The following is a 27,527-nucleotide window of genomic DNA, read 5'->3' on the forward strand; positions in this document are numbered from 1 at the left end:
TGTGAATTTGTTATGATAGCGTCCTCATGAACTGCAAATACAAAACAGTACAAAACATTTCTTCCATTATAAACTAGAGGCCACACACACGCACCCACAGCAATACACACACAAATACACACAGACACAGACAGACAGACACACAAGTTGGTCTGCTTGTTCTGTTGTAGCAGCCCTGAAAAAACATCGAAACAAGCACTTCCATATGTGGGCTAACACACACACCCCTCCCTTCAACACACACACACACACACACACACACACACACACACACACACACACACACACACACACACACACACACACACACACACACACACACACACACACACACACACACACACACACACACGTACAACCTCCAACACACACACACACACACACACACACACACACACACACACACACACACACACACACACACACACACACACACTCTAGATTTAGACATTCAGCGAGGCACACATTTGTGTATACAAATATAACCAGCCGCTTGGAAGTGTGTTCCTGGCAATCTTTGTAATAAGAAACCACTAAACATGAGAGCAGATGTACTGATATTCATTTCATTGAATCAAATAGCAAATATGGGGGAAGATTAAATGTGCAGTGTGCCACATGTAAAACACATATGCAAAGCAAAGCTATGTGTAAAGCATATGATCATATAATTATATTTTTATGTATTTAATTTGTATTCACACACCTGATGTGAAAACTAAAGACAATACCTTTTCCTCTTTTAATGCATACAATAGTTGCATTGTTGTCAGACGGCACATAAACAGCTCACCATGCTGTTCTATTTGGAATAACACTAGAAATAATCACTGCAGATGATATGTAGTCAAACAAGTAGATATGAATGTGTGATCACAAACACTCACTCACATTTATCCTCATGAATAAGGAATAAATTCATCTCAAAGAAATACATTAATCTTTCTAAGGGTAAAACTCACTCATAAATAAGGGATTAATTCATCTGAAATCAAGAAATGTATCTTTCTTTCATTCTTTCTTTCTTCCTTTATCCACTGTATTTCTTCCTCCGTTAGTCATTTCTCGCCCCCTTTTCCATCTTTCCAAAAGCAATCAAAAATATACAAATGATTAACAATGAATCCGTCCATTTTTTGTAGGGTTTTCTTTTGTACTTTTAAGCAATCACTTGTGAAATGAAATTAATTATTATTAATAGCGGACGAAAGAATGTCATGAAAAGCAATCAGGGTCATAAAAGCCAGACATGTGGAGTTAGCACCAGGAGGCAGTTCCAGCCAACCTCAGTTCACAGGCAACGCTAGGGCCTGCATAAAAGCTCTGGTTGCTTCCAATCTGTGTGTGTGTGTGTTTGTGTGCGTGCGCACATATTAATGTGTATGTGTGTGTGTGTTTGTGTGTGCACACATATTAATGTGTATGTGTTAATGTTAATGTGTATGAGTGTGCGTGTGCGTGTGTGTTTGTGCATGTTCGTGTTTGTGTGTGTGTGCTAAGCCTTTATGGGCTTCGATACTTCAGAAAGACCTTTCTACCTAGGAACCATTACCAGTCAGAAGAAAAGCTCGGACTGCTGTAAATGCACCAGAGAGGTGTATCGCTACTACTGTATAGCTGCCATGTTCAGAAGCAGCAAAGCTAATGGGCCAGAACAGACTGGAGAGCGTTCTCACACACAGACCGGAGCAGATCCTTGCATACAAACACCCGTTTGCACAGACACAAGCACAAAGACCACATACACTCTCAATGCACTCTTGACCCAAGACCCTAACAAGGGGCTTTGCTTAAGTTGCACATAAACACACACACACACACACACACACACACACACACACACACACACACACACACACACACACACACGCACAAATAAATGCTTATTTGTGGTTCATTGGTTACAATTACTGCTGTAATATCATAACTGCTGCACTTAAGTTATCCAGCAACATTAGGCAACGTCTCTGCCCTTTCACTTACTCTCACTCCCTCTCTCTCTCCTTCACTCACTCTCCCTCCTTCTCTCCCCTCACCCTCTTTCTCTCCCCCATTCTGTCTCTCTTTCTATCTCTCTCCTTCTTTCTCTCTCTCTCTCCCCCACTGTCTTTCTTTCTCTCTCTCCATCTCGTTAAATCTCTCTTGCTCGCCATCTCTCCTTTTCTTAATCTTTCCATCTCTCTCTTTTCAATACATCCATCTCCTCCTCTCTCCATCTCCATCCCTTTCACATTCTCTCCATCCCTCACCCTTTTTTCCATACCGTCTCCCTGCCTTCCTCATTCTCTTGATTTCCCTCCACCTTTTCCCTGTCTCCATCTCCATCACTCTCCCCCACCCCATCTCCCTCTCGGATCGCTCTCCCCTTCCCCATCTCCCTCCCTCTCTCTCTCTCTCCCTCCCTTTGTGTCTTTGCCCACAGTGGGTCTATTATGGGTCTTTTAAAGCTCAACCGAGCAAAACCAATTTACTCTGGACTGCACAGGGCCCTGGTGCCAACCCACACGCACACGTACACACACACAAAGACACACGCACATACACACACACACACACACACACACACACAAATTCTAACTGCCTGGCCTACGTGGACAAAAGCCCACACTTATTATAGCACGTGCTCCTTCACAGACATACACATCCCCACACATGCACACCGACTGTTTGACAGTGGGAGCCGATAGCCCTGTTCCGATTGGGATCAGGGGAGTTAATGGAGCTGCCTGCTGCCCTGCTGCCCGAGCCAGGATATGACTACTGGCCTGGCCTCGTCTGGTAAGAGAGAGAGAGAGAGAGAGAGAGATAATGGGACTCCCTAAATAAAAAGGCAAGTATGATGCCGGCACATTTTGGCACATGGCATCATCAGGGAATCCAAAAAAGTATTTCTGCCATATTTCTGAATTCCTCCTGGACCTTCTGCATGTGGATCTGTCTGTGGTGGTGACCTACAAATACAACTGCACTTATGTTCTATCCACGCAACATTAGACAGAAATGCATCACTACATCATGACTATGTAAGATGTTACCACTATATGAGAATGTATGAGAATAGATTACATCAAATAACAAAAAAATGGGCACACATAACCATCTGACCACCAGCCTTCATTTTCCCAAGGGAACTCTATTAAAGGCCAGGGCTTAACCTAACTCAAATTATCCAGGGATATGTATATTCACATACACGCACGCGCACACACACTGCATTTGACCCCGGCAGGACAAGTTGGCAGTGCACGTTACACTAGCTCTTATTCTATCCCACCAGCATGTCTTTATGTGTTAAGAGTGTGTCCATTCACTGCCATTATGAGACCTTGTTAATCGTCTGGAGCCAACCGTGACTAGTGGAGATAATCCGATTGGCCTACACAATGGACAGTGCTCGGGACAGACAGACGGACGGACAGACATCGCCGGGCAGCCAATGGGAAAAGAGAAGCTACGGGGGGGGGGGGGGGGGGGGGGGGGGGGGGGGGCTGGCTTCCATATCACCGGCGCTGATGGAGGAAGTGAGAAGTCATCATATTAAGGCATTATTAAATGAGAGTCACACGTAGGCCAATGGGGGACACACACTCTTGTGTGTGTGTGTTTGTTTGCATGCGCGTGTGTGTGTGTGTGTGTGTGTGTGTGTGTGTGTGTGTGTGTGTGTGTGTGTGTGTGTGTGTGTGTGTGTGTGTGTGTGTGTGTGTGTGTGTGTGTGTGTGTGTGTGTGAGTGCCCACGGCACAAACTACACCAAACAGTTGATGTTGAGGAAAATACAATTACAATCAATTTTCAATTTGATTCAATAACAAATTATACGTGTACACACATACCCCGACACAAAAACAAATGCACAACACAAGGAAAACACACAAGCACACACGCCCGAGCCACACACCGGAGAAAGCGGGTCAGTGTGAGAACTAGCGGTGTCAACAGTTCACCGAAAGGGCAACCCATGAGAGAATCTCTGAGTCACCAGTAAGTTAAAGTGATTAAAGAGATGACGGTGGGGACTAGAGTCCTTTCACACATGCACCGCTCGCTCTGGTATAGGTCATGTAGCAACGCAACAACACACATTGTAACGTCATTGATAACGGTTTGAAACAATGGCGGTCAACTGATCTGGTGCTTTCACGTTATCGGTGGGAAAGTGAGATAGGGCCGAGTCGTGGTCAGTCATGGGGAACTTTGTGTTTGAGTAAAGCGCTATTATGTGAAAACCTTCAATGTGTGTGGCGTGACTCATCTCAGGGCTATGAAAATTGTATGATTGCTGTATGTATATTTTTGCTGGTGCTCTGCTTCGCATGGGGTTCAGAGGTATGATGTCTACTGTCATGGGATACGTCTCCGCTGCGCATGTACGCACACACACACACACACACACACACACACACACACACACACACACACACACACACACACACACACACACACACACACACACACACACAAACACAGACACACACACACACAAGAATACTTACATATGGACACACACACACGCTCTCCCAAGAATTCTGCGGGCCTCTGCAGACATCTGATCGCCTCTTTTTTTCGTCCAGTGTTTTTTTCCCCATACGCTAAACTCTCTCACACACCGACCGCCCAGCCGCTTATACATCCTTCTTTTCCCGCCTCGAATCTGTTCCCACAAACGTCCATTTCTAGAACATAATGCAGAAACCACCCCGGAGGCTAATCACACACACACACACACACCAACACACGCACATACACACACACACACACACACACACACACACACACACAGTTCTCCAGTGGCTCCTGAGGGCCCCAATAAGACCCCAGAGGAGAAGGACGAATGAATAGACAGGGAAGAAAATAAGACTAGAAGAAAAACATTGAATTGAATGTGATGAGAAGGAGGGAGGGGGGGGGGGGGGGAGTTAATTGGAGGGTAAAGTACAGAACAAAAGACGACAAAGAATAGAGTAAGTAATAATTAGTTAAAAATAGGTTGCAATATGTTTATTATATTTTTATTATTCAATTGCATAAATCCTTATTTTAGGATAATTCCAAGATTTAATCTGATCACAAGAACCGATAGCGATCTGACAACAAAAATAAAGAAATTCAAATGTATTTCAGACATGCCCAAATTAGTTCACGGGGCCACTGGGGCCACAACCTGCTGGTTTCTCACACACACATAAAAGCTCCGGTCACATGGTAGTGATTGACAGATTGTTATCCTTTGACCCAGCCATTGCAAGCTGCTTCTTCAAGCCTGAAAACTGAAACATTTTCTATGTGTGTGTGTGTGTGTGTGTGTGTGTGTGTGTGTGTGTGTGTGTGTGTGTGTGTGTGTGTGTGTGTGTGTGTGTGTGTCAGCTAATTAAGGTGAGGAACCCCCAGACCTGGCCTGAACAAACACAACACACAGCTCAGACAGGTGCTCCAATCAACATCTGAAGAAACACACATCCACACGCACACACACACACACACACACACGCACACACACACACACACACTCGCACAGTGCAGGAATAGAAAGTTCTTCAGAGGTCAAGGTCACCTCCCAAAAGACCTCCAAAAGACTGCTCTGGCTCACAGATGTTTTATAGCACACACACACACACACACACACACACACACACACACACACACACACACACACACACACACACACACACAGACACACACACATACACACACACACACACACACACACACACACACACACACACACACACACACGGACACACACACGCACACAAACACACACACGGACAGACGCACACTTCAGACTCCGGGTTGTGCTTAACCACGAAGAGGCAAGAAAAATATATTACTTATGTGAAGAGTGTGTGCATCGTGTTTGTATGTGTGTCTGTGTGTGCGTATCTATGTGTGCGTGTGTGGGCGTGCATGTGTTTGTATGTGAGCATGCTTTCGCAAGCAGCCATATCCATGTTATTCTGCAGACAGAAATGCATGCCAAAAATATATAGCGGTGCCCATTGTCATTTGTCCAATCACTGACGAAACAACTTTGTCATGGGGCATAGTGGTGGTGGTCAGCCACAATAATTTGTATGCTACGATCGAAACGGGATGCTTTGCCAGATTGCTGCGCTGACCCTAACCACGCGTACCGCTTTGAGAATCGCAGGGTTTAGCATTTGCATATCCGCTTGATTGAACCTTAACCTCAACTCTGAGGACCTCTATTGAGGGCATGTGTGTACAAAGAAAATGTTGGCATTCATCATTGGCAGGAATTAAGGACATGGGATCTCTCAATCTTCCCTGCATACGGTTTTCTCCTAGCAATGCACAATGAAGCAATATATGGAGGAGCAAAGGGGTTAAGGAAAGGCAGAGCCTGGTATCGACACCACTTGGGTTCCGGGCTCAATTCCGACTGCATGATGATGATGCACTATTCAGGGTATTGTGCGACACTTATTTTAAGGCTGGGCGAGGTGAGATTCTATCCGGGACTAGCGGGAATGGGGGGGATGGGGGGGGGGTTGGTGGTTGGCGAGGCATGGAGGAGAGGGAAGGGGAGGAGTAGGGTCCATACCAGACTATGTATGATAATGACAGGAAACAGGAAGCACCGTCCCCTACACAGCCCACCACCCCGACCCACTGCCCTGCGGCGGCCAGCTGGTATGGACCCGCGGACACCTTTTACAGTTCATGTATATGTGGGTTGGTGAGGCCGTTTGTGAATATGTTTACAGGTGCTCGCTTATATGTAGTGAGTGACGGGATGTGGCTGGTCGGTCACTATGCATGTATATCCTGTCTCACACACACACACACACACACACACACACACACACACACACACACACACACACACACACACACACACACACACACACACACACACACACACACACACACACGTACACACATACAAATACACACACCAAACTCACTCACACACACTCACGGTATTATCTTAAATAGCATGTGGTTCCGTTTATTGGAACAACGGTACGTTTCCAGTAAGTGTCACCCGTCCATGCACGGCCTCCGCCCCCGTGGCAACCCCCCCCTGCCAGCCCCCCCCACCCCCCCCCCGCCCTCCAGCCGAACAAGGCCGATGGTAAACTGGAGCCCTTCTCCTTGGATCCCCCACTGCCCCCCCGTCCCTCCCTCAGCCAACGCCACCGCCTCACCTCTCTGCATATGGATGCGTTTAGTCAGGAGAGCGATCAAGCACACACACACACACACACACACACACACACACACACACACACACACACACACACACACACACACACACACACACACACACACACACACACACACACACACACAGACGATTCCCCTCTTTTCGGGCCAAAGCCCTCCCGCCTGTTGTAGCGTTTGTAGCCCACCTCCGTGCAGAAGGCCATAATGGAATTAGACTCGCTCTAAACTAATCTTTGAAATGTGGTGATACTTTTACTACCGAGTAATATGCGTTAAATTGAGTTTTAAATGTGTTTGGCTTAAGAACTGGTACTCCCCAGTGAGCCCGGCGTTGTGTAGCTGGACTAATCAAGCCCTGCAGAGGAAGGATTTGAACTCTGCAGCTGGAGACGACATTAGCATCAGAAACGGAACTGAGCGGCTGTCCTGTTAAGCAGAGATAATACACTGGAGTTTAGACACCCCGTCAAACCTGATCTTATGATGGGGAGTCTTGAATCTTTTCTTCCCTTCATGTTCTCGCTCCATCTCTCATTCACACCCACACACACACACGCACACGCACACCCACCCACACACACACCGTACACACCAGACCAATACTTTTGTATTGTGTTAAAACATATTAACATGCGTGAATGCACACACACACACACACACACACATACCAGCTTGTGAGTGGGCTTTTTGGATTCACCCGCGGAATTTTGTAAACACAAACACTCTCTCTCTCTCGCTCACCTTCGGAGAGGTGAGCGGTGAGGGGGGTCTGGGTCTCCTTGCAGTAGGAGACCAACTCTTTGGGGAGGAAGTCCACCTGGACGATCTTTGATGGCCCCAGCCGCTGCATCCGACGCCTGTGGAATAGAGACAGGACGTTGTCATGGTGATGCATTTGTCTGTGAGGTTATTTTATTCTTACGTTAGAACATTGGCTGCCTATTTTTAGTCACTTAGCAGCCATTCATAGAAAACGATTGAATTGTAATCTAGTTTGAATCCAGTTACATTGAATTGGTGTAATTTTAGTCGTCATTAAGGCATGTCATTAAGCACCTGCTTGCCTACAGGTTGTGGACATTGGGGATTGAACCCAGTAAGTTTGTGTTTGAGCCACTACACTCTCCTACCCTATACTAAAGCCAAGAGCATCTGAAGATTGAACTTAGACTGCCAGATGTGATGATTTATGAGCTGCAATGTCATTTTTCACTATGATATAAATACCTGCACTTTATATGATTCAGAGAGAGTTCATGTGAGTTACCGGCTCATATTCTTTCAAATATCCATCAATAATCATCTCAATGAGGATACCATTCTCACTGTTATTTGAGAGCCGCACCTTCTGACGATAACCAGGGGCTCTGTGATTTGTTTTCCTTGGAAGACAAGAGAGGAGACGTGGAAACTAAGACCGAGCCTCACCCAAGTTCAGAGTCTGACTGCAGCTGCAGCACAGAGGGGTCTGTGTCCCACTGCAGTGTCCTGGTTTCACCAGCAGGGGGAGCCAACAGAGAGGGAGAGCATATGAAACAGACCGGGTTACTACTTATATATGCACAGTGACAGAATCGTCCAATGCATGCAAACAATTCAGTAAGCTGATTATATGGTTGTGTACATTATGCTGTTTGAAGCTGAGTCTGCAGTCTATCTAAAATGTCCCGCATAAAATTGTTGTACATTGTTATAGATTCATAAATCTCCAGGAACACAGATATCATGTAAATAACATCATTATTGACAGCAAGTAAACAAAGCAGACTTAACCTTTAATTATTTAAAAATATATATATGATTTTTTATGGATATTTTATGCAATGAGGGAATAATGGGAGAGTGGTGTTGAGGATGTATATCGTTCACATCCAGAACAGGATGATACATTGAATTGAGGATCCATGTATTGAGGAAGCTATGCCAGCTACCTCTGGCACTCATTTAACCATGTACAGGCAGCTACAGAAGGCTGCTCAGCATATATACGTTTGCAATGCAGAAATATTTAAGGGTAATACTGATTAGTTGATTAAAGATATATAAGGGATTCAATTCAATTTAGAGTCATCTAAATAAAAATATATAAATTATATAATAATTATTATATATTATTATATAATAATTATATAATATATACTTATATAAAATATTATAAATAATAAAATATAGAAACGTATTATAGCAGAATAAACTGTTTCTCACTGTCTTCAGTAACCTCAATTTCCATTATCTTTGATCCAAACTGATCAAAGATTCATATGGGTAAATGCAAACACAAATCTACACATTCATTAATTGTAATGTTTTTAGTATAATTATCTGCATTTGCAACCATATACTCCAACGCGCACTGTGTGTGTACAGTCTCTAGGCAGGCTGGCGATGCCCGGACCTGCTGTATGGCCCTGCAGGGGGCTGGGAGGTCCCTTCTGCTCCTTCGATGGGGGACAGCAGCTTATAGAAGCAGTCAACATGCCTGTTATGACTCCAATGTCCCACTGTGCCAAAGCACTACTTTATCCTGACAGTTGTTTTTTTTACAGGAACACCACCGGTACTTTAGGACGCTGAGCCTGTCAGACTCCCCCCCCGCCCCTCCCACCAACCCCCCACCGCAGACAGAAGCGGTTAAACCGACTCGGACGACAGTGCAGAAGAATCATGCAGGCGTTAAGCGTTGTATAAAGGGCATCCGAGGGCTGTGGGTGTTAAGGGACCGCACGGACGACAGGGCTTCAGACAGGTGGGCCGGGGGAGAGGGGGGGGCGTTAAGGTGAGCAGGCCACGCGGCGGCGAGGTCCTGGGTGGTCGGGCGTTTAGCGTCGAGGGGGGGACACCTCAGCTTTTGGGGGGGGATTGAGGTGGAAGATCTTACCTGTCGCTCAGCGCTTGTGACTTGTTTCTAGACAACCCTGACCTAAGAGGGGACATATACAAACAGCACAACACAAATCACACACACCCCCACACACACAGACGTGCACACACGTACGAGCACAGAGGGGGCCCCATGGGGAGGTCTCGTATCGGCATGCCATACTCTGGTGGGGGGATTTGGGGATTTATCAAATAAATTCCAGGCACTGAACTAACTCACCGATATGTAAAATCCAATTGGTACAAGCTAAAAAATGAAGATAGGAATCCATATTCTTCCATTGTCAGTCCCTCCCCTGTGTGTTGTTGGTTTCCTGGCCCTAACTCCACCCCCTGGGCAATACCAGAACTAAAGACCCTCGACGGATCCACCCCAATGTTTGGGCGTCACTCATACATGGACCTCAACAGGGAGTAGCAACCTGAGCGAACTGGTGAGATATGGATGACCAACTTCAGCTGTGATGTACTGAATTATTGATGTGATGTACCGATAAATAAATATCGTCCTAACATTGGATGGAGTCACTGACCCAAACTGGACGGTAAAGTCAAAGTATTTAATCCCAAGATTAATGTCATTAAATCGTAGGTGGGGTTAGGCATTTTGCTCGTGTCAAAGACACCTTACAGGTAGCCTGTGGACATTGGGGTTTGAACCCAGAACCTTTAGACTGGGAGTCAATGACCCTTAACAATATCCTTCCCTAAATAGTATACTCCAAATATGTTTCTTTAAAAGGTGTATTACTATGTTAGCTGCTGACCAGACAGCATCAAGAAACTGTCTGATTATTTCAATGGGTTGACTGTGTTCATGAAAACATGATATGTTGTGACAATTTACCTAATAGCAACAATGTTTTATAAAGAAGAAAAAACACCAGACCCCACAACATCAAGTACACCGACACACTCTGATCCTTACCTATATCTGTTGCTCCCAGTGACAGACAAAAAGAAAACATATACAGTATAATCAAATAAAACGGTTTCCAATGTAGCCACAAATCACCTTACAAGTTTACTGGTGACCTCTTAGACTGCATTAAAGGTAAAGGAAATATGTCAATATATTATGTTCTTTTATATGAGGATAGCTACCTTCTTAACTTGTTTGACAACTCAAGGTCAAGCGGACTGTTTGACTTTGTGAAGTGAAGCGCTAAAATCAGATGTAACTCAACATTTGCGCAGTTAGGAATAAATATATGAAGAATGGCAAAACTAAATAAATTTCTGAAGATTCCCTTTTAGAGTTAAAACTGACATTGTGAGTGCATTTTAAAGTAAGTTGAAGGTAAAACAAACTTTCTCCCCATAAGGGATAGTATATATTGGAAATATATGCAGAGGAAAATAATTATATCAATAATAATTATGATGAGGTGTTTTAATCTTTCTCAACACAAATGATATCGGAGAATGAAATATAATTACTCTTAAACAGGAACGCTACTCGGATCCAACCCCTAGGGGGCTCTAAAGCACCACTGAGGAAACTAGCCAGCCTCACCTGCCGGCCGGCCCGCCTTCAGCAGAGTCCTGGCTCCCGGCCTCGCTGGGCGTGCTCACTGATTTGGAGGGGGACACGGGGGTCGGGACTAAATAATGAAAATAACATGTATCCAGCATTAAAGGCTGCAGCGGATGGACTGGTCACCCCAAGCAGAGGGAGAGGGGGCGGGTGCCATTAAAATAACATAACATAAGAAAGGGGAGATGTTTTAAAATATAGGTAGAAAAGCGTAATGGTGGATGGGGAAAGAAAGGACAAAAGTTTTAAAACAAAATGAAAGAAGGGGGAAAGAGCATCAAATTGTTTTTTTTCTATGTTTTTTTATTGTCATGGTCATTATTATGTCGCTCTGTTAGCTTCTTTCAAAAGTATAGTTTTTCAAAGTATTTTCATAATGCATATTATAACTGCATTGGGTACATCCGTGACCTAATATTAGGTTTAAGTGTTGTTTCAATGTGGCCCACTACAGAACACTGCTGAGCCTTTCCCAGGGGCTGCGGGGTGTGCCGGGGATCCTGGGAGTTGGAGGCAAAAGAGGAAGATCCTGAATCTGTCGGTTAGTTTAGCACAGTGGCGTGTATTCGTTTTTCTTTTCATATCTTGGGACACCATTATAGATTTCTGTCAACTTGAGGAAACAAATGTTGAGGAATGCAAAATTAAAGATGAAATAAGAATAATATAAATACATCAAATGATATGAATGATATTAACTTAGATGATTAAATTGCCAATGGACAATGTGCACAACATTTTAGGTTGTGCAACCCATTGCTGCTTGATAATACTTACAGTATACATGATAAATGAAGGCAGAGTGGGAATTTCCAGGTTTAGAAGCAAAACAAATCAAAAATAGTATTTTGATTTACATTTAGTATTTATCTGATACATTTACCAGACACATTATCCAAATTGAGTCTGACTTGACCATTTGGATTTGCTAGTTATATATCCACAACTAGTGCACGACTGATAAGAACAATTTGTTGGGAGTTGGGCAGCGAAAACATTGCTTACTCTTAAACCAGGAATTGTCCATCACTGATAAAAGTAAAATAAACCCAGGGTAAACATATATGTTTGAAATGAGAAGTGGAAAATCAAATCATACACAGAAAGGATAAAAAATGCAGATGATTTGAGCCATTTTATACTTTTTGGCATGCAAACATAACTTCAGTATTCACATCATTTTTTATATGAATGAATATATAATAACACCAAATGTACTAAATAATATTGGTAGGCCACTTATACATACAATGCACAATACAAAATGTGTAAAATCTCCTTAACAATGGGTATATAACTTCTACTATAAGCCAATCAAGAATTGACAACAGCTTATGCTGGTGGTATAACATAGTGGTATTGCATATCAGTCCTATCCGGCTATAAATAGGGCTTAGTTGTGGAGAATAGGAATCCATAACGCCATCTTGATCTTATTTTTGAAACCAAAGCTTACTATCTAAGTTATTTGGTTTACGGAGGCCGTATGACACGCGACACAGGTAATGACCAAGAATGAGAGCTAATCAGAAACAGCTATGGGGGGATGCAAACAGCTTTTTCTGACACACACACATGTACACAATAATGGTATAACACAGGCGCTTACAATACGTATTGCGGAATGATCTAAACACTTACAATGTCGTAACAAACACTGTGGAGCATCTCTGCTCCACAGTGTTTACTATTGGGACCCAACACATATTAATTATAATATGTGTTTAAATATATTTTTTTATCTATATATCAACGGCAACATTTCAGGATTAGCTCATAAGAGTTGCCAGCATCGCAAGTTCGGTAAGCATGTATTTCATTGTGCAGCGCTAAGGGGGGTGTGGTGAGGAGTGGGGTCTGGGGGGTGCAGTGAGGAGCGGTCCTAGGGGGTCGTTTACCTAGTGGGGGCTCCGGGGAGATGCCGATGCTCTGAAGCAGGGCCTCCGTCTCCCGGCGCTTTCGGTCCAGGTCCGAGTCCTGTGGCGCCGCCTCCGCCTTCTGCTGGTTCTCTGACTGTACGGTACAAGCACACACATGTCAGCTTCTCAACGAACACACTCCCACACACACACACACACACACACACACACACACACACACACACACACACACACACATACGCACACACACACACACACACACACAAACGCACACACCACACCCATATGCGCAATGATGCAATGATGCATGCTCACATACACACGTTCTCACACACTCCTGTTCTCATGTCTACACACACACACACACTCGCACACGCACGTGCAGACACACGCTATATGACACACACAACAGCATAAGCTCATCTACGTGCTTCGATGTGCGCGTGAACATGTGTATCTGTGTGTGGAATGAACGCTCACCCGAAGCTGTGCTGCGGCCTGACAAAAGTAAGCACACACACACACACATACAAACACACACACAGGAGGTTACACCGGGCTATGTTGGGGATGGTGAGGTGGCTGGGTCGACGTGTGGGTGTTTACACACTTTTCCCCTCACCTCTTTCTTCTTCCTCTCCTCCTCTTTCCTCTTCTTCTCCTCTCTGATCTGGGCTAGGCGCTGCTTTTTGCGCTCCAGCTCTGCTTTGAGGTCGCTCTTGTCCGCCATGGTTTTCCACTGGGCCCAGAAATACGGTCACTACAAAAAAGACATAATGCTTGTCTAATGGTTCGTTAAATTACGTCCTTGACAAGACCTGCCGTAACACTAGGTGGCCATGTCTAAACACCAGGCATAGTCCAATAGCATGTCATTCCCAATCATTAACCATGAGAACGTGTCTGACGTGCCTCAGGATGTGTTTTGTGCTTTCTGATGTGCAACATGTGCAACGTATTCACAAGTGATGGTGTAATGCACTGAGACCAAGCAAATGACTCAATGTACATTTGTCCGTTTCCGTTATTAAAATCAGCTGTCAGATTATTCCAAGTCTAGCCTCTTTAGATCAATGGCAGGACACAACTGAAGCTGAAACAATTTCTTGTCTAGGAATAGACAATAGACTTGTGTCAGACAAACAAAAGTTTATACCTGCGTTGACGAGGGTGACGCACTTAAAATCTGATAATAAACATAGTTGTACATAAATGAAACGCGTGGCAATAATATTGCCATTCTGTTGCATTGAGAAGACAAGACAACAAAACTATTTTAGCTAAACCCCCCAATCACCTCAATTATATAGGCTAAACGTCGAATAGCGACATTTAAAGGCGTGCCTGCGTTTCATCCCAAAACAACAAAGGCATTAACCAACTGTAAATATAATCACTGAACAGACAATAACGCCTATACAACAAGCTAACGTTGCAATGCCCAGTACCTTGTGCGCTCTTACAGATAATGATGTGTCACCGGCGGCAAAAAGATGCTGTCTCACTGCTGCCCTGCGACCATTCACCACACCGTCAGCTGACCGACATCGGTTGAAGATCAGCCGAAGCACTGAAGGAATCCTCGGCTGGAACCGTTTACCCTTATTACGCTAATGAGACATGTTTGGCTTAAGTATTTTGTCACTTGTAGTATCAAAATAACACAGGTGCATAGCGAGGAGCATCCAAAAGAGGGCAGGGTGGTGATGGGGAGGAGACGGAGAGAGGAGACTGGTGGCGGCGTCCCGTGTCTCGTGTCTAGGAAAAGCTGCCCCCTAGTGGTCGTGTTAAGTGGTGCAGCTGTTCCCCAGGCTGACAACAATAACGTATCTAATCCAAAATAACGTAAATTTCGTTTCATTTATTTATTTATTTGATAAATTCTTAGGATTGTTTAATAGAAAAATCTCTTACTTCTTTGACTTTGTTTTATGGGCCAAATTGACTAGCAGCGTTACGTAAACATCATAAACCCCGCCCCCAAAATCCAGTTTATCTCTCTGCTCATTGGTTGAATTTAGTGGCCATCTCATCACTTTTTCTGTCAACAAAATCGCTGCACATAAGTCAAGTTGTTTGCTCGAAAAATGAAACCGATTCCAAGTTCAAGGATGCCACGCAGAGGATCAAACGCGGAGGATCATTAGGGGTATCCTTAATTGAATCATGTCGCCATAACGAAAGCAACTGAATGCATAACGCTTAACTGAATTCTGCCTGGTCCGTTTACGTCTGCAAGGCTGGAGCTCGCAAGAAAGGGCACTGTGTCCCCGATTTACATTTATAACAGGACGTGATTCAACCTTGGGGAAATATGAAGTTTGCACAATATCTGTTGAAAAACAGCCGGATGGTCGGGATACCAAAACAAGTGGAACGATTCGCCAAGTTCTCCCCTTCGCCTTTGTCTATGAAGCAATTCATTGACTTTGGTAAGTGTTGAGACTATGCGGAGCTGATCTGTACATGCAATGTCAAGTCTTTGGGTAGGTTAAACTACGTGATGAATATAGTAAAGTATTATGAATAAAAACAGCAATCTGTGGCAGCAATGCACCTTGAATAGGGCACTCGGTAAATTCTATACATAACGGGTTAAGTCCAGAATGTCACTGCTCTCAGTCTGGAACACACAGTTCCACACAGTCGTTTGGACGGATTTTAGACTGTACAGTATAGCATGAGATCATAATCGCCATCTCCTCAGTAGGCCACCTTGCATGCAGTTCTGCCGGTATGACCCTCGGTAACGTTCTCCTCAGACGTACACGTAGAAGCACTACCCAATAAAATTCTTGCATTTGTTTAATTTGCTGATGTGTTTTGTGCATGTGCCATCTGACTGTAGGGTCGACCGATGCCTGTGAGAAAACCTCCTTTGTGTTCCTGCGCCAGGAACTTCCGGTCAGATTAGCCAATATCATGAAGGAGATTGACTTCCTACCCGACAAGCTCCTTGGTACTCCGTCCCTTCGGCTCCTCACCAGCTGGTAGGCCCCCCACCTGCTGTATGGCCCAGAAAGAGACAGACATTCTGTTCACCTTCCACTCTTGTGTAATAACTATAACGACAACAACAAACTGGGGCATTCACTCTCCCACCCTTTTTAAAGCCTATTTGTTTTCTTTAGATGTATGCTACATTTGACCATCAAGCTACAATATTCTGAGATAATATATATTCACTAATAACGTCTGTAGGCCTATTATGTGTTCACAGTAACATAACTAATCCACTGTGCTTAAACCTTTTCCTTGAAATGGGTGATTTGAATAAAAATGAAACACTCATTATACTGTTTGGCCTCGTTGCCAGCTCTGCCAGCCAAAATGACTAGCTGACTGGCGTCTCCCTCTTCCTTTCTGGTTCGGGACTCGTTAGTGATTAATCTATTATATACCTATTTAGACCACGCGGTAACCTTAGGACCAGATATGTAGTGCCAACATCAGTTCTGACTTGTTTCTGGCTCTACACATAGAGCGGTCAACACAACATCATATTAAGTTGTATGGGTCTGAGAGAAGTCAGACCCTGTAGGCGTGGCTTCTTTCCTATTTCACCCATGCCAACCATGCCAATACAGACTGAAGATTTACCTGGGAAAATCAGACCCTTTAGGCATGGCTTATTTGCCATTGCGCCCATAACAATATTGGCTGGATTTCTACCTGGATTCGGAAGATGCTTTATGAACCAACTTCAGAGGGCATGTCGGTTTACCTTGTATCTCTGAATCTCCCACGTATTGGACCTCGCCCTGAAACATAATACCAGAGGATTAGAAATGATGCTTCCTCTTAGTGAGCAAATCATGTTTACACACACTAAACAAGCCCTTTGGCTTGGATTATTTATATTCTCTTAAGATTATTTATTAGCATTTCTAATCCTTTAGTTATTCTTATGTCGCCAAAAAGCAATGTTTAGCAGTAGATTCCCCAGAGCAAAAAACTGAATGATTCTTCTTTATTTCTCAGACATCGGGTATATTATATGTATAATAAGTGAGGGTGCAGTCATATAATGTATGCTCCCCTTCCCCTTATCAGAAAAAGCATTCAGCTTAAGCCAAAGGCAGAGTCCCTTAAAGTTGTGACGTACTTCCAAAGGACCTGACAGACCAGACAACTTCTGTTCAAAGTAGATCTAAACACGCGTCCTTCATGCTCGGTTAGCTTCTCCATGGTTCTTAATAACTGTCTCTGATGTAAATCACGTGGTTGTCATTGTGAAAGATTGTTTTCATAAAGATGTGACAGATTGATAATGAAACTGTCTGACAAATAAAACGGCGTCACAATAATATGGACGAAGCCCAGAGGCTACCTCCATATTATGATTTAATACAGCAGATGGTTTGAAAACAGGGCCCCTGCCCCAGGTTACCCTGGGTCGTCATCCTCCTAACCACTTGGGGCCAAATAGGCAGAACGGTGTATTCACTGTCACTGCAGTCTGCAATGGAAATATGTTGTGGCCTCTTGTTGTTGTGTAAACTTCCTGAAGTTCAATTCGTGTCAAAGCACGATCCCGCTGCATAGTCCAACTGCTATCATCTTACACACGTGACAGCTCCCACCTTTCTCATCAACTTTAGCTTCTTTCACAACAAGCTCATATTGTTATCAGGAGAGTTTGTGGCCTATGGTTTCTCACCACTAGTTTACAATCCTAGTCATGTTGCTCCTATGCGTGTTTTGTATACTGGTATACTGGCACCTAGTCATTGAGAGTCATTGTCACATTAGAAGATCTCTATGCCACCACGGTTCCTCTTTGAGAGTGAGGTCATTTGAATTCATCGTAGCAGTGTGAATTTGATCCTTGTTTATCTCCACTGTTTGATAGATGTTGGCAGATGTGGCATAGCTCAAGGACAGGAGAAGTGGAAAAAATGGCATGGTTAAAATGTAACCCCTCCTATGTCCTCCCCTGGTTTCCCTCACTCCATCTGTCCAGCCTCCCTGACCCAATCTTCCCCTTCCTTTCTATCTAGCCGACGTCATTGCATTGCCCCTATACTCGATAAACTATTGGTTTTTCCTTTTTTAAACTGGGGCGGAAAAAGTAATGGCCTCATGCAGCAGTCAGCCTCCAAGCTAAAACGAGCCACTGCACACTTGCACGTGTTAACGCGGGTTGTTTTCAACATGTGTGTTGAAGATCACTGTCTGCGGGCTCGAGTTTCAAAGATATACAGTCATAGCTGTTGAAGGTCAGCCAGAGGATCAAGACAGCACGTCGACAAACGCACGCGCACTGCCCCTGGCCCCTTTCACCTACTTTCTTACAGCTAGTGGGCAGAACGGAAGCGCTAGCCTCCTGGGCTAGCACCCTCCCAATGCTACCTCCCCGCACACTGTGTGTGTGTGTGTGTGTGTGTGTGTGTGTGTGTGTGTGTGTGTGTGTGTGTGTGTGTGTGTGTGTGTGTGTGTGTGTGTGTGTGTGTGTGTGTGTGTGTGTGTGTGTGTGTGTGTGTGTGTGGTACAGTATTGTGTACATTGGAAGTTTGAATGTCAGGTTAAATTGTGCACCGCAAGTTTCAATTTGCTGCTTTTAATGGAGGGAAAAAAGAACTGTTCCAAATTGGGGGCTGATGTCGTCACGAGACTCCCACATGGTTCATCTGTATTCAGGTCATGAACCTTTACGTGCCATGTCTGAGGCAAGTCATTTCACTTCCAGATAACTTCCGTTATGTGGGGGTCATTTCAAACAAGCCTCATCTTGAAGCTAGGCCTCTGTTGACCGGTCACAGGTTTACAAAGTGTGGTCAATTGAAAGAAGCATTCAATAAATCTGTTCAATTAATCCATTAATATACTAATAATATGGTCATGTCTGGACTATCAGTCATTAATACAATCTGTTTGTGGCCACTAGGTACTCACAGAGTCTGTTGGAGCTTGTGGAATTCCTGGAAAAAGACCCAGGCGATAAACAGGTCCTTTCCAAGTAAGTCACGCTACAACTCAACTCTCTAGTCATGAATCGTATCCCTCCCGGTTGGATATTTTAGGCATTGTAGAAAAGTGTATATATTAGCCAAATGATGTCCAATAAATCCCTGTGCTCATTATGCCATCATTGTTTAAAGAAATTGCTGGAAAAGTTTGCAGTTTTGTTGTTTAAATTATCCCCAATGACATTGTATGGGGTATAGGGGAAAGGCTCCATTATAGTCAAAGACGTCCCTTATCCCTAAAACGTCCTCCCCTAACCTCCGCCCTGTATGGATTGCCCTCAGGTTCACGGAGGCGCTGGTGACGGTGAGGAACAGGCACAACGACGTGGTGCCCACCATGGCGCAGGGGGTGGTGGAGTACAAGGAGGCGTTCGGCGTGGACCCCGTGACCGACCAGAACGTGCAGTACTTCCTGGACCGCTTCTACATGAGCCGCATCTCCACGCGCATGCTCATGAACCAGCATAGTGAGCACGCTGTGCTTGGCACAGCTTCTTTTTTTTCTTCAGATTTTCTTAAGATTGGGGCACGTGAGATTTTGCACGTTCACACTTCCCCATCTAAATGAGATAATAAACAGCCAGAGAGAAGGCTAGGCTGGAACACAGCAATGGCAGTTCCCCTTTTGGTTTGAACCCTGTTTGAACCCTGTATGATGATCAGGGTGATTTGGGCCATTTTAGCGTTCTGATAACTCTACAAATCTATTATCATCTACGTTTCCTGATCCTTAACATATTGGTCCAATCGGACATTGGCACGGTTTCCTCTACACAGCCTGTCCTCCCAGCTCTTGGAGCTATGACACATGTCTTGGAGTAGCGGGGTGTTGGGCCAGTGACCACACTAGGAGCCGACCTGCTGCCTCCTCTGTGTGTGTGTGTGCGTGCGCACGCAGGCCTGTGCCTCATCGCGCTTGCGTTACGGCCCCTGCTGTGTGTGAACCAGCCCGTGTGTGTGTGTGTGTGTGTGTGTGTGTGTGTGTGTGTGTGTGTGTGTGTGTGTGTGTGTGTGTGTGTGTGTGTGTGTGTGTGTGTGTGTGTGTGTGTGTGTGTGTGTGTGTGTGTGTACGTACGTTTGCTTCCCCAGCGCTCATATTTGACGGCAGCGTCAACCCGGCGCACCCCAAGCACATCGGCAGCATCGATCCCAGCTGTGACGTGGTGGAGGTGGTCAAAGGTGAACGACTGGCCGTCCTCCGTAGGCGGCCTCGGCCCGCCTCTATACATAGTCACAGCGGCTCTCGTTGAGATAAGGAACAACTCTCTGTACAGTACACACAGATAAGGGCGTTTCTTTCCCCTCAAGGCCTGGTATTTGAAAAGTAGAGCCATGGCTTGTTTACTTTGACACTTTCTTAATCTAATCTAATCAGATTCAATGTTTAATCTCATTAGCATATTTCAATGTTTAACTTGAGCTGTGTCTACGTGACTCTGCAGATGCCTATGAAGCCTCCAAAATGCTGTGTGAGCAGTATTACCTGACCTCCCCTGACATGGAGATCTCTCTGGTCAACTGTGAGTACCAACACTATGCCTTCTCCCTTCACTCCTCCATCTTCCTTCCTTCACTCAGGACAGCGTACGAGTACGAGCAACTAGGTCTGACCGCGCGCATGTGCCCTGAAAGTAGGCCAAGTGATCCAGTGACTGTACAATGTGTTGGCTAAGCTGGGTCCCTAGCTTGTCTCTCCTCTGCATCAGCTGGGAATGTCAGCACTCTGAAACCCCCCGGAATAAAGGCCTTTGACCTACACAGAATCTCTCTCTCTCTCTCTCTCTCTCTCTCTCTCTGTCTGTCTGTCTGTCTGTCTGTCTGTCTGTCTGTCTGTCTGTCTGTCTGTCTGTCTGTCTGTCTGTCTGTCTGTCTGTCTGTCTGTCTGTCTGTCTGTCTGTCTGTGTCTGCCTCTCTCTCTGTGTCTGCCACTCACACTCTCTCTCTCTCTCTCTCTCTCTCTCTCTCTCTCTCTCTCTCTCTCTCTCTCTCTCTCTCTCTCTCTCTCTCTCTCTCTGCCTCTCTGCCTCTCTCTCTCTGCCTCTCTCTAACCTTCTCTCTCTCTCTCTCTCTCTCTCTCTCTCTCTCTCTCTCTCTCTCTCTCTCTCTCTTTCTCTCTCTCTCTCTCTCTCTCTCTCTCTCTCTCAACCTTTTCTCGCTGTCAGTCTGACCCCTACCCTTCTCGCCTGGTTATCTTAGAGATGTAAGGGGCAGAGAACCAGACAAGGTCTGGCCAGTACATATGTCCTGGCTCAGGGAGCAGGCCAAGAGGCAGCTCCATTAACTCCCCCTCAGTGTATGTGTCTTTGTCTGCGTGTGAGTTATAAAGGAACTGTGTCTTTATTTCAAAGCATTTAAATCAAAAAGGCTTGATTATGCTCTACATGTTTCTGCTATTAACTGAAGACTAAAATAGGGCAAAGCATAATCATTAATGCATGGAATGTTCTCTCTGGAGCTGGTTGTAGTAGTTTCTGATCTTTGACCAGGGGCTTTAAACCCTCTCTTTAATCTGAGTTATGCATTCGTTTATCACCCAACTGTCTACTCACAACCTACATCTCTCCATCGCTCTGTGTCCCCAACTGACCCAATTCGTGTTCTGCAGCCAAAAACCCTGACCAGCCTCTTCACCTCGTCTACGTGCCTTCACACCTCTACCACATGCTGTTTGAGCTCTTCAAGGTACTGAAAACGTAAACCCCCGCACTTTGGGGACAGTGTCTCTGAATGACCCCCTTCCGAGCTTAACAGAGCAGAGTTGTAAACACTGGAGAGACGGAGACTGCAATCCACTAAATGTCATGCTGTGGCACTAAGACCTCTATTTCTCTCCACTCATGCTCCCGGTCCTTCTAATAGTGTGTGTGTGTGTGTGTGTGTGTGTGTGTGTGTGTGTGTGTGTGTGTGTGTGTGTGTGTGTGTGTGTGTGTGTGTGTGTGTGTGTGTGTGTGTGTGTGTGTGTGTGTGTGTGTGGTTTCTCTGTTCAGAATGCCATGAGAGCAACGGTGGAAACCCATGAGGCGAGCTTCACTCTGCCACCAGTCAAAGTCCGGGTTTCTCTCGGCTCAGAGGACCTCACTATCAAGGTACACAGATATCTCGGTAACCTCCGTGGGGATTGCAGCAGTGTACACAGAGGCTGGGCGGATGTAACCGGACAACGTTTGCTCGGCCCTGTTGTCCTCTATGTTTTCCTCCTGTTGTTCTTTATTTATTTATTTTTTCTTTAAATATACATAATATAGCGCTTTTGTAAACGTTGTTTTTCAATGTACTATAATACAAAAAAAAAATTGGCTCAGGGTTGGGCCACAATACTTTTTTCAATAAAAGCTATGCACATAACTTACTAACTAACTAACTTAAATCAAAAGTATGTTTGAAGACATGGACAAGTGAAGGGGAAAACTTTATTACTGTGATGCAGCATGGAAAACATGTGGGAAACAGTGAACTCTGTACAGCAATAGCTAAAAGTACATGTGTACCTTTTTCCTATGCATTGTATACATAGCAAAACACTGTGGTGTACTTTTGTAAATGAGGCGTGAATCGTCGGGATAAATGCCGTTCCCATGGACCCATTGTATGCAAAGCCATTTTTTTGTTGGAAATAATACAATACTGCTAAAGCAAACACGCTAACTAATAATAGTTACTGTATTTTTCCAAACTGTGAGTTGCCAGTTGGGATAGGCTTTATTTTTAAGACACCTTCCTTCCTAATATAAAACGGCACCTCTTTGTCCTTGCTCTGCTTCTGTCTGATAGATGTCTGATCGCGGAGGAGGCGTTCCTCTGAGGAAGATTGAGCGTCTGTTCAGCTACATGTACTCCACCGCCCCCAGTCCCGTCCACATAGACAACTCCCGCAATGCTCCCCTGGTGAATGACCCCCTACGATCACTCTGCTCCTTGAACACACAAGTCATGTAATGCTTTATAGATGAACACCCTTTTTTTTGGTTTTATACCGACGCAGATTTCAGGGGTTTAAATAACACGTTTCACGTTATTTACGCACTGCAATATGTGATAAATGAAACATGCTGGTGGATAGGCAACAATGGATAGGCAACAATGGATAGGCAACAATGGAGATAAGGTTTTTTTTTGTGTGTAAGAAAGAGTGAAAACACATTTATGTTTAAATATAGGGCGTTAAGCAGACGCTTTTATCTAAAGGGACTTACATTGGATCATACACACACTCACGGTGGAGTCACCTTGCATGGTTGACTGGTTCACTTCTGGTTACTGGTACCTTCCGGTCACCAGTCAACCTGCTGATCTACTCTACCTCTTGAGCTAAGCCGACCTGCTTTTGAACTACCGGTTGCTTTCAATGTTGAATTCAAAAAAAAATGTATACAGGACCTACAGTACCTTATTTTCTTTTGGAAGTTATGATTCATTGTTTATCAGGCCTCCACACAAGTAAAAAATAATTCCTAACTAGGATGTCTTAGCCCACTTGTTCTTAAATCAGACTTTAACTTTAGAGTTGCAAAGCAAACACCTCTTCATACTCAATTGAAGTGGTGCAGGCAGGCTGGCAGTAACCTTGCGCTAATGTTTAAACAAGTTGACCGGAACAGTCCAATCTATATGTTTAATGTCTATGTGTAAACCAACCGCTTTCCTCCATCTCCTGTCGTAGGCTGGTTTTGGCTATGGCCTGCCAATCTCACGTCTGTATGCCAAGTACTTCCAAGGAGACCTGCAGCTGTACTCTATGGAGGGCTACGGCACCTCGGCCGTCATCTACCTAAAGGTGAGGGGCACGCACGCACATATGCACACACACAAACTCACAAACTCACACACACACACACACACAAGCCCCACGGACCATCACTGACAACAAGCTGTGCTGTTGTGATCCAGGCGTTGTCCTCAGACTCGGTGGAGAGACTTCCAGTTTTCAACCAATCCGCCTTGAGACACTACCAGACCACCCCGGAGGCAGACGACTGGTGCATGCCCAGCAAGGAGCCAAAGAAGATGGGCAAGTAACAGGGACAAGCCTGGACTGAATAAGTGTGGGACAAACCATAGGAACCGTCACGGTTATGCCCTAGTATGGCTAGTATACCCCAGCCCACGGTACACTAAAGAACGGAGGTTGAAATGTATTCGGTTGACCATTGAGCCTGAGGTTCTAAGACAGCCATTAGGAGCACCTCATTTTTCCCCTCACACAAAACACAACCAGCAGAAAGTATTTATTTTAGGATTTTATTAACATTTGTTTGTATGTTTTGATTGTTCTTGGATGTACTCCCTATACTAAATTATTGTATATTTAAATCAAAATGATTTTTAACCATCAGTGTTGGTGGTCGCATTTGCCCCGATAATAGTGGCACAACCGGTTTTATAAGCTTTTAAAATAAATTAATTTGTATATTAATTCTGTTAAAAGAAAATCTATCTTTCACTCTCTAACTTAATCATTGTTTTAATTGATTATTGGAGATCACAGTGAGCCCAGTGTTGCACTGAGGCTCATAAAAGAAATGAGAAATAACAATGGTTATAACGGTTAAAAGATGGATTGAGCAGAAGTTAATCAGAGAATGATGACTTATGAATGTCACTGTTGTGTGAGAGCAAACGTAAAGGTTTCCCAGAATTTAAGGTCTTTAAATTGTCATATATCTGAGAGACAATCAACATGATTCTCTCTCAGATAGTGGGCCCTGTGAACCATTTCTAGTGCCATAGCTGCCCCAAATGCCCAAGTCCTGCAAATTACGTTTCGAACAGATATCGCGCATGTGTGTGTGTATTTATATATTATAAGTGCAGGCCCTGACTATTCGGAAATGCCCTTGGTCAGTATTCTGATAATTCCCATTGTCACGTTTAGGACCAGGCACGGCTTATTGAAGCTTGATTGTACTCAATTTGATCCTTCCTATTTTTATACAATATATATTTTGGGATCTGTAACAAACCAATAACATCTCTATCACCTTTCCAAGCATGTGTATTCTGAGCCTGTTGGATCAGATTGTTCCGAATATTATTGTGTCCCAGGAAGTTTGAACCCTCAGACCCGTAAGAGTTTTCTTGTGTTTAAGAGTATAATGATTATAGTGTTGTTCTAATAATGTGTACTTAGACTGTAGACATTATTGAAATGGTGAATGCCAAACCTGGTCATTGTACCAGATCACAGCGTACTAGGGAACATTATATTTTTCATTACCAGTCTCCTAAAAAATGCCAGTATTATATAAAATAGGACTAATCAAAACTAATAAATAAACATGTATAATTTTGTATGTATTGAAATGGAGCACAGGGATCATTGCAGTAGTCTGGGAAACAACTGTAAATATTAAGGACGGCTTTAGACAACTGTTATTTCTCAATGCTAATGTTAGCACCTGACTGTTCTCCACTAATATCTGTTCAAATGTGCAGCATACGGTACATTCAACACCTTCTCATCCACGCCATTGGTCAATATGTTTGTACACCACAGTTCCCAGATCCGAAATCCCTTTCAACGGTATCGTTGAATGTTCAACTGTAGAATAAAAGACTACACTACGGAAATATGTATCTTTGATCTATGTGCGTTGGAAGTTGTGCTGAATGATTGAGTGAATGAATGAATGTGAATGTGTTTTTCCGCTATCTCACACAATGTTCTATTCCTAGACAGTGGAACATATGTGCTGTCGACTAGTACATGATGTACATGTCGTGCTCCATTCCAAAAGAAGAACAGATTACACGTGGACTCACCAAGTACATAGCTGCATCCACACAGCTGTAACCTGAGGAATACTTTAGGTTGTTATACTTTTACATAACCTCATACAGTTCATGAGAAGCTCATCTCTTGGAGATTCATGTCAGCATGAGTGCAATTTTAAAGAAGCTTTTAACTTAAGTAATAGCACCTGTATATATAGGATCTATGTGGGAGGCTTTGTCCTTGGCATGTGCCTATACTGTACATGGACTGGATAGTCCCACAAATCAGGCTTTAGATTCATATCTAAAGTTTGTTGGCAGACAAGCTCAAATCAGGGTGAAAGGGGCGTTTCATTTACTTTTGTTTCATATTTGTTTCAACAAATCTTTTTGTTGGAGTCGAGGACCTGTATGCCCCTAATTGTTTTTTCCCAGAGTTCACAAACTCGGCCAGCAGTGGTAAACTGTAAAAACCTGTCTAAAGGTTTGAAACAACACTGTGTAATTGGCCACTGTAGAAATACACTTCGAAATCTCCATCCACTCGCGTGAATCATTTATCTTTGGTAAAATATCGGGACAGCTAGGTCCGAGATTAATTCCTGGAAGAATGCTGTCCTAAGCAAATCCTCAATATAGGCCAACTAGTAGTAGTACTGTTTGTCTTTCTAGACACATCGCATTCATGTAACAGAAACAGGATTGGTCCTGTCCGAGCACATATCTTTGTGATCTTGGGATGAGGTCACTGAAACGGTTCAAATAACTGTTGGCAGAGGAACAGATGCACCAACAGGCCCATGGGGGTTCAATCCCTGTACTCGGAACCATGCTGCAGGAACACACAGTGGCTCAGAGGGACACACACACATTGAAAGCACGATTGAAGCCACATTTCTAGGCTTTAGTAAATCCTTTCACGTTACTCAACAGTGGTTTGCATGGATGACCGACGATGCCGGAGAGACGTTACGTTATGTTTGTTTCGACATTCCATGCTGTACAACTACAGCATGGAGGAAGACCAATGCTCTTCCCCTAATAGATTTTGGTTAGAAGTGGTTTTATCTTCAAGAGATATCATTGGTCTTCCTACCTGCCGTAATTTCAGCTGTCTTACTTCCTATGAGCCGTCAGTTGAAAATCTCTTTAGGGTAAAGGAAAAGGCACATGACAAGAAGAGCAAAGACAAGGGACAAGGGAACAGGGACCTAGATCTCCCTCTAGAAGTAATCCATGATCTGAAACATCAGTTTATATATAAATTCACACGCAACATTTTTTTGTTATAGAGGCTTCGTTAATTTTTTATCAAAATCTTCACTCATTTATTCCCAAAAATATATTTTCATTATTTTTTTAT

At 44.1% G+C, this 27,527-nt stretch overlaps 2 protein-coding genes across 5 annotated transcripts in view; one reads left to right on the forward strand and one right to left on the reverse strand.

Annotated features, from left to right (window-relative positions):
- The window catches only part of LOC130375369 (cytoplasmic dynein 1 intermediate chain 1), a 50,384-nt gene extending 34,933 nt beyond the window's left edge, over nt 1-15,451 (reverse strand). For 2 of the 4 annotated variants that reach the window (XM_056582250.1, XM_056582248.1), the window contains exons 1-7: nt 14,933-15,451; nt 14,107-14,244; nt 13,965-13,982; nt 13,503-13,617; nt 11,584-11,671; nt 8,616-8,675; nt 7,929-8,044 (exon numbers count right to left, since the gene is read on the reverse strand). In XM_056582250.1, the coding sequence (XP_056438225.1) occupies nt 7,929-8,044; nt 8,616-8,675; nt 11,584-11,671; nt 13,503-13,617; nt 13,965-13,982; nt 14,107-14,214 (505 nt within the window). In that variant the 5' untranslated portion in view covers nt 14,215-14,244; nt 14,933-15,451. The remainder of the gene's footprint in view (nt 1-7,928; nt 8,045-8,615; nt 8,676-11,583; nt 11,672-13,502; nt 13,618-13,964; nt 13,983-14,106; nt 14,245-14,932) is intronic. The other 2 variants (XM_056582249.1, XM_056582251.1) reach the window with 2 other exon arrangements.
- A 54-nt stretch (nt 15,452-15,505) lies between these two features.
- Nucleotides 15,506-27,491, forward strand: pdk4 (pyruvate dehydrogenase kinase, isozyme 4). The gene is made up of 11 exons (XM_056582252.1): nt 15,506-15,916; nt 16,333-16,474; nt 19,372-19,443; nt 19,736-19,920; nt 20,543-20,632; nt 20,896-20,973; nt 22,059-22,135; nt 22,441-22,539; nt 23,225-23,338; nt 24,114-24,227; nt 24,341-27,491. Exons 1-11 carry the CDS (start codon nt 15,799-15,801, stop codon nt 24,467-24,469), a joined length of 1,218 nt encoding a protein of 405 aa, XP_056438227.1. The 5' UTR covers nt 15,506-15,798; the 3' UTR covers nt 24,470-27,491.
- The last annotated feature ends 36 nt before the right edge of the window (nt 27,492-27,527 follow it).

This window comes from Gadus chalcogrammus, chromosome 22, assembly GCF_026213295.1.
Source record: "Gadus chalcogrammus isolate NIFS_2021 chromosome 22, NIFS_Gcha_1.0, whole genome shotgun sequence".
Classification (NCBI taxonomy): domain Eukaryota; kingdom Metazoa; phylum Chordata; class Actinopteri; order Gadiformes; family Gadidae; genus Gadus; species Gadus chalcogrammus.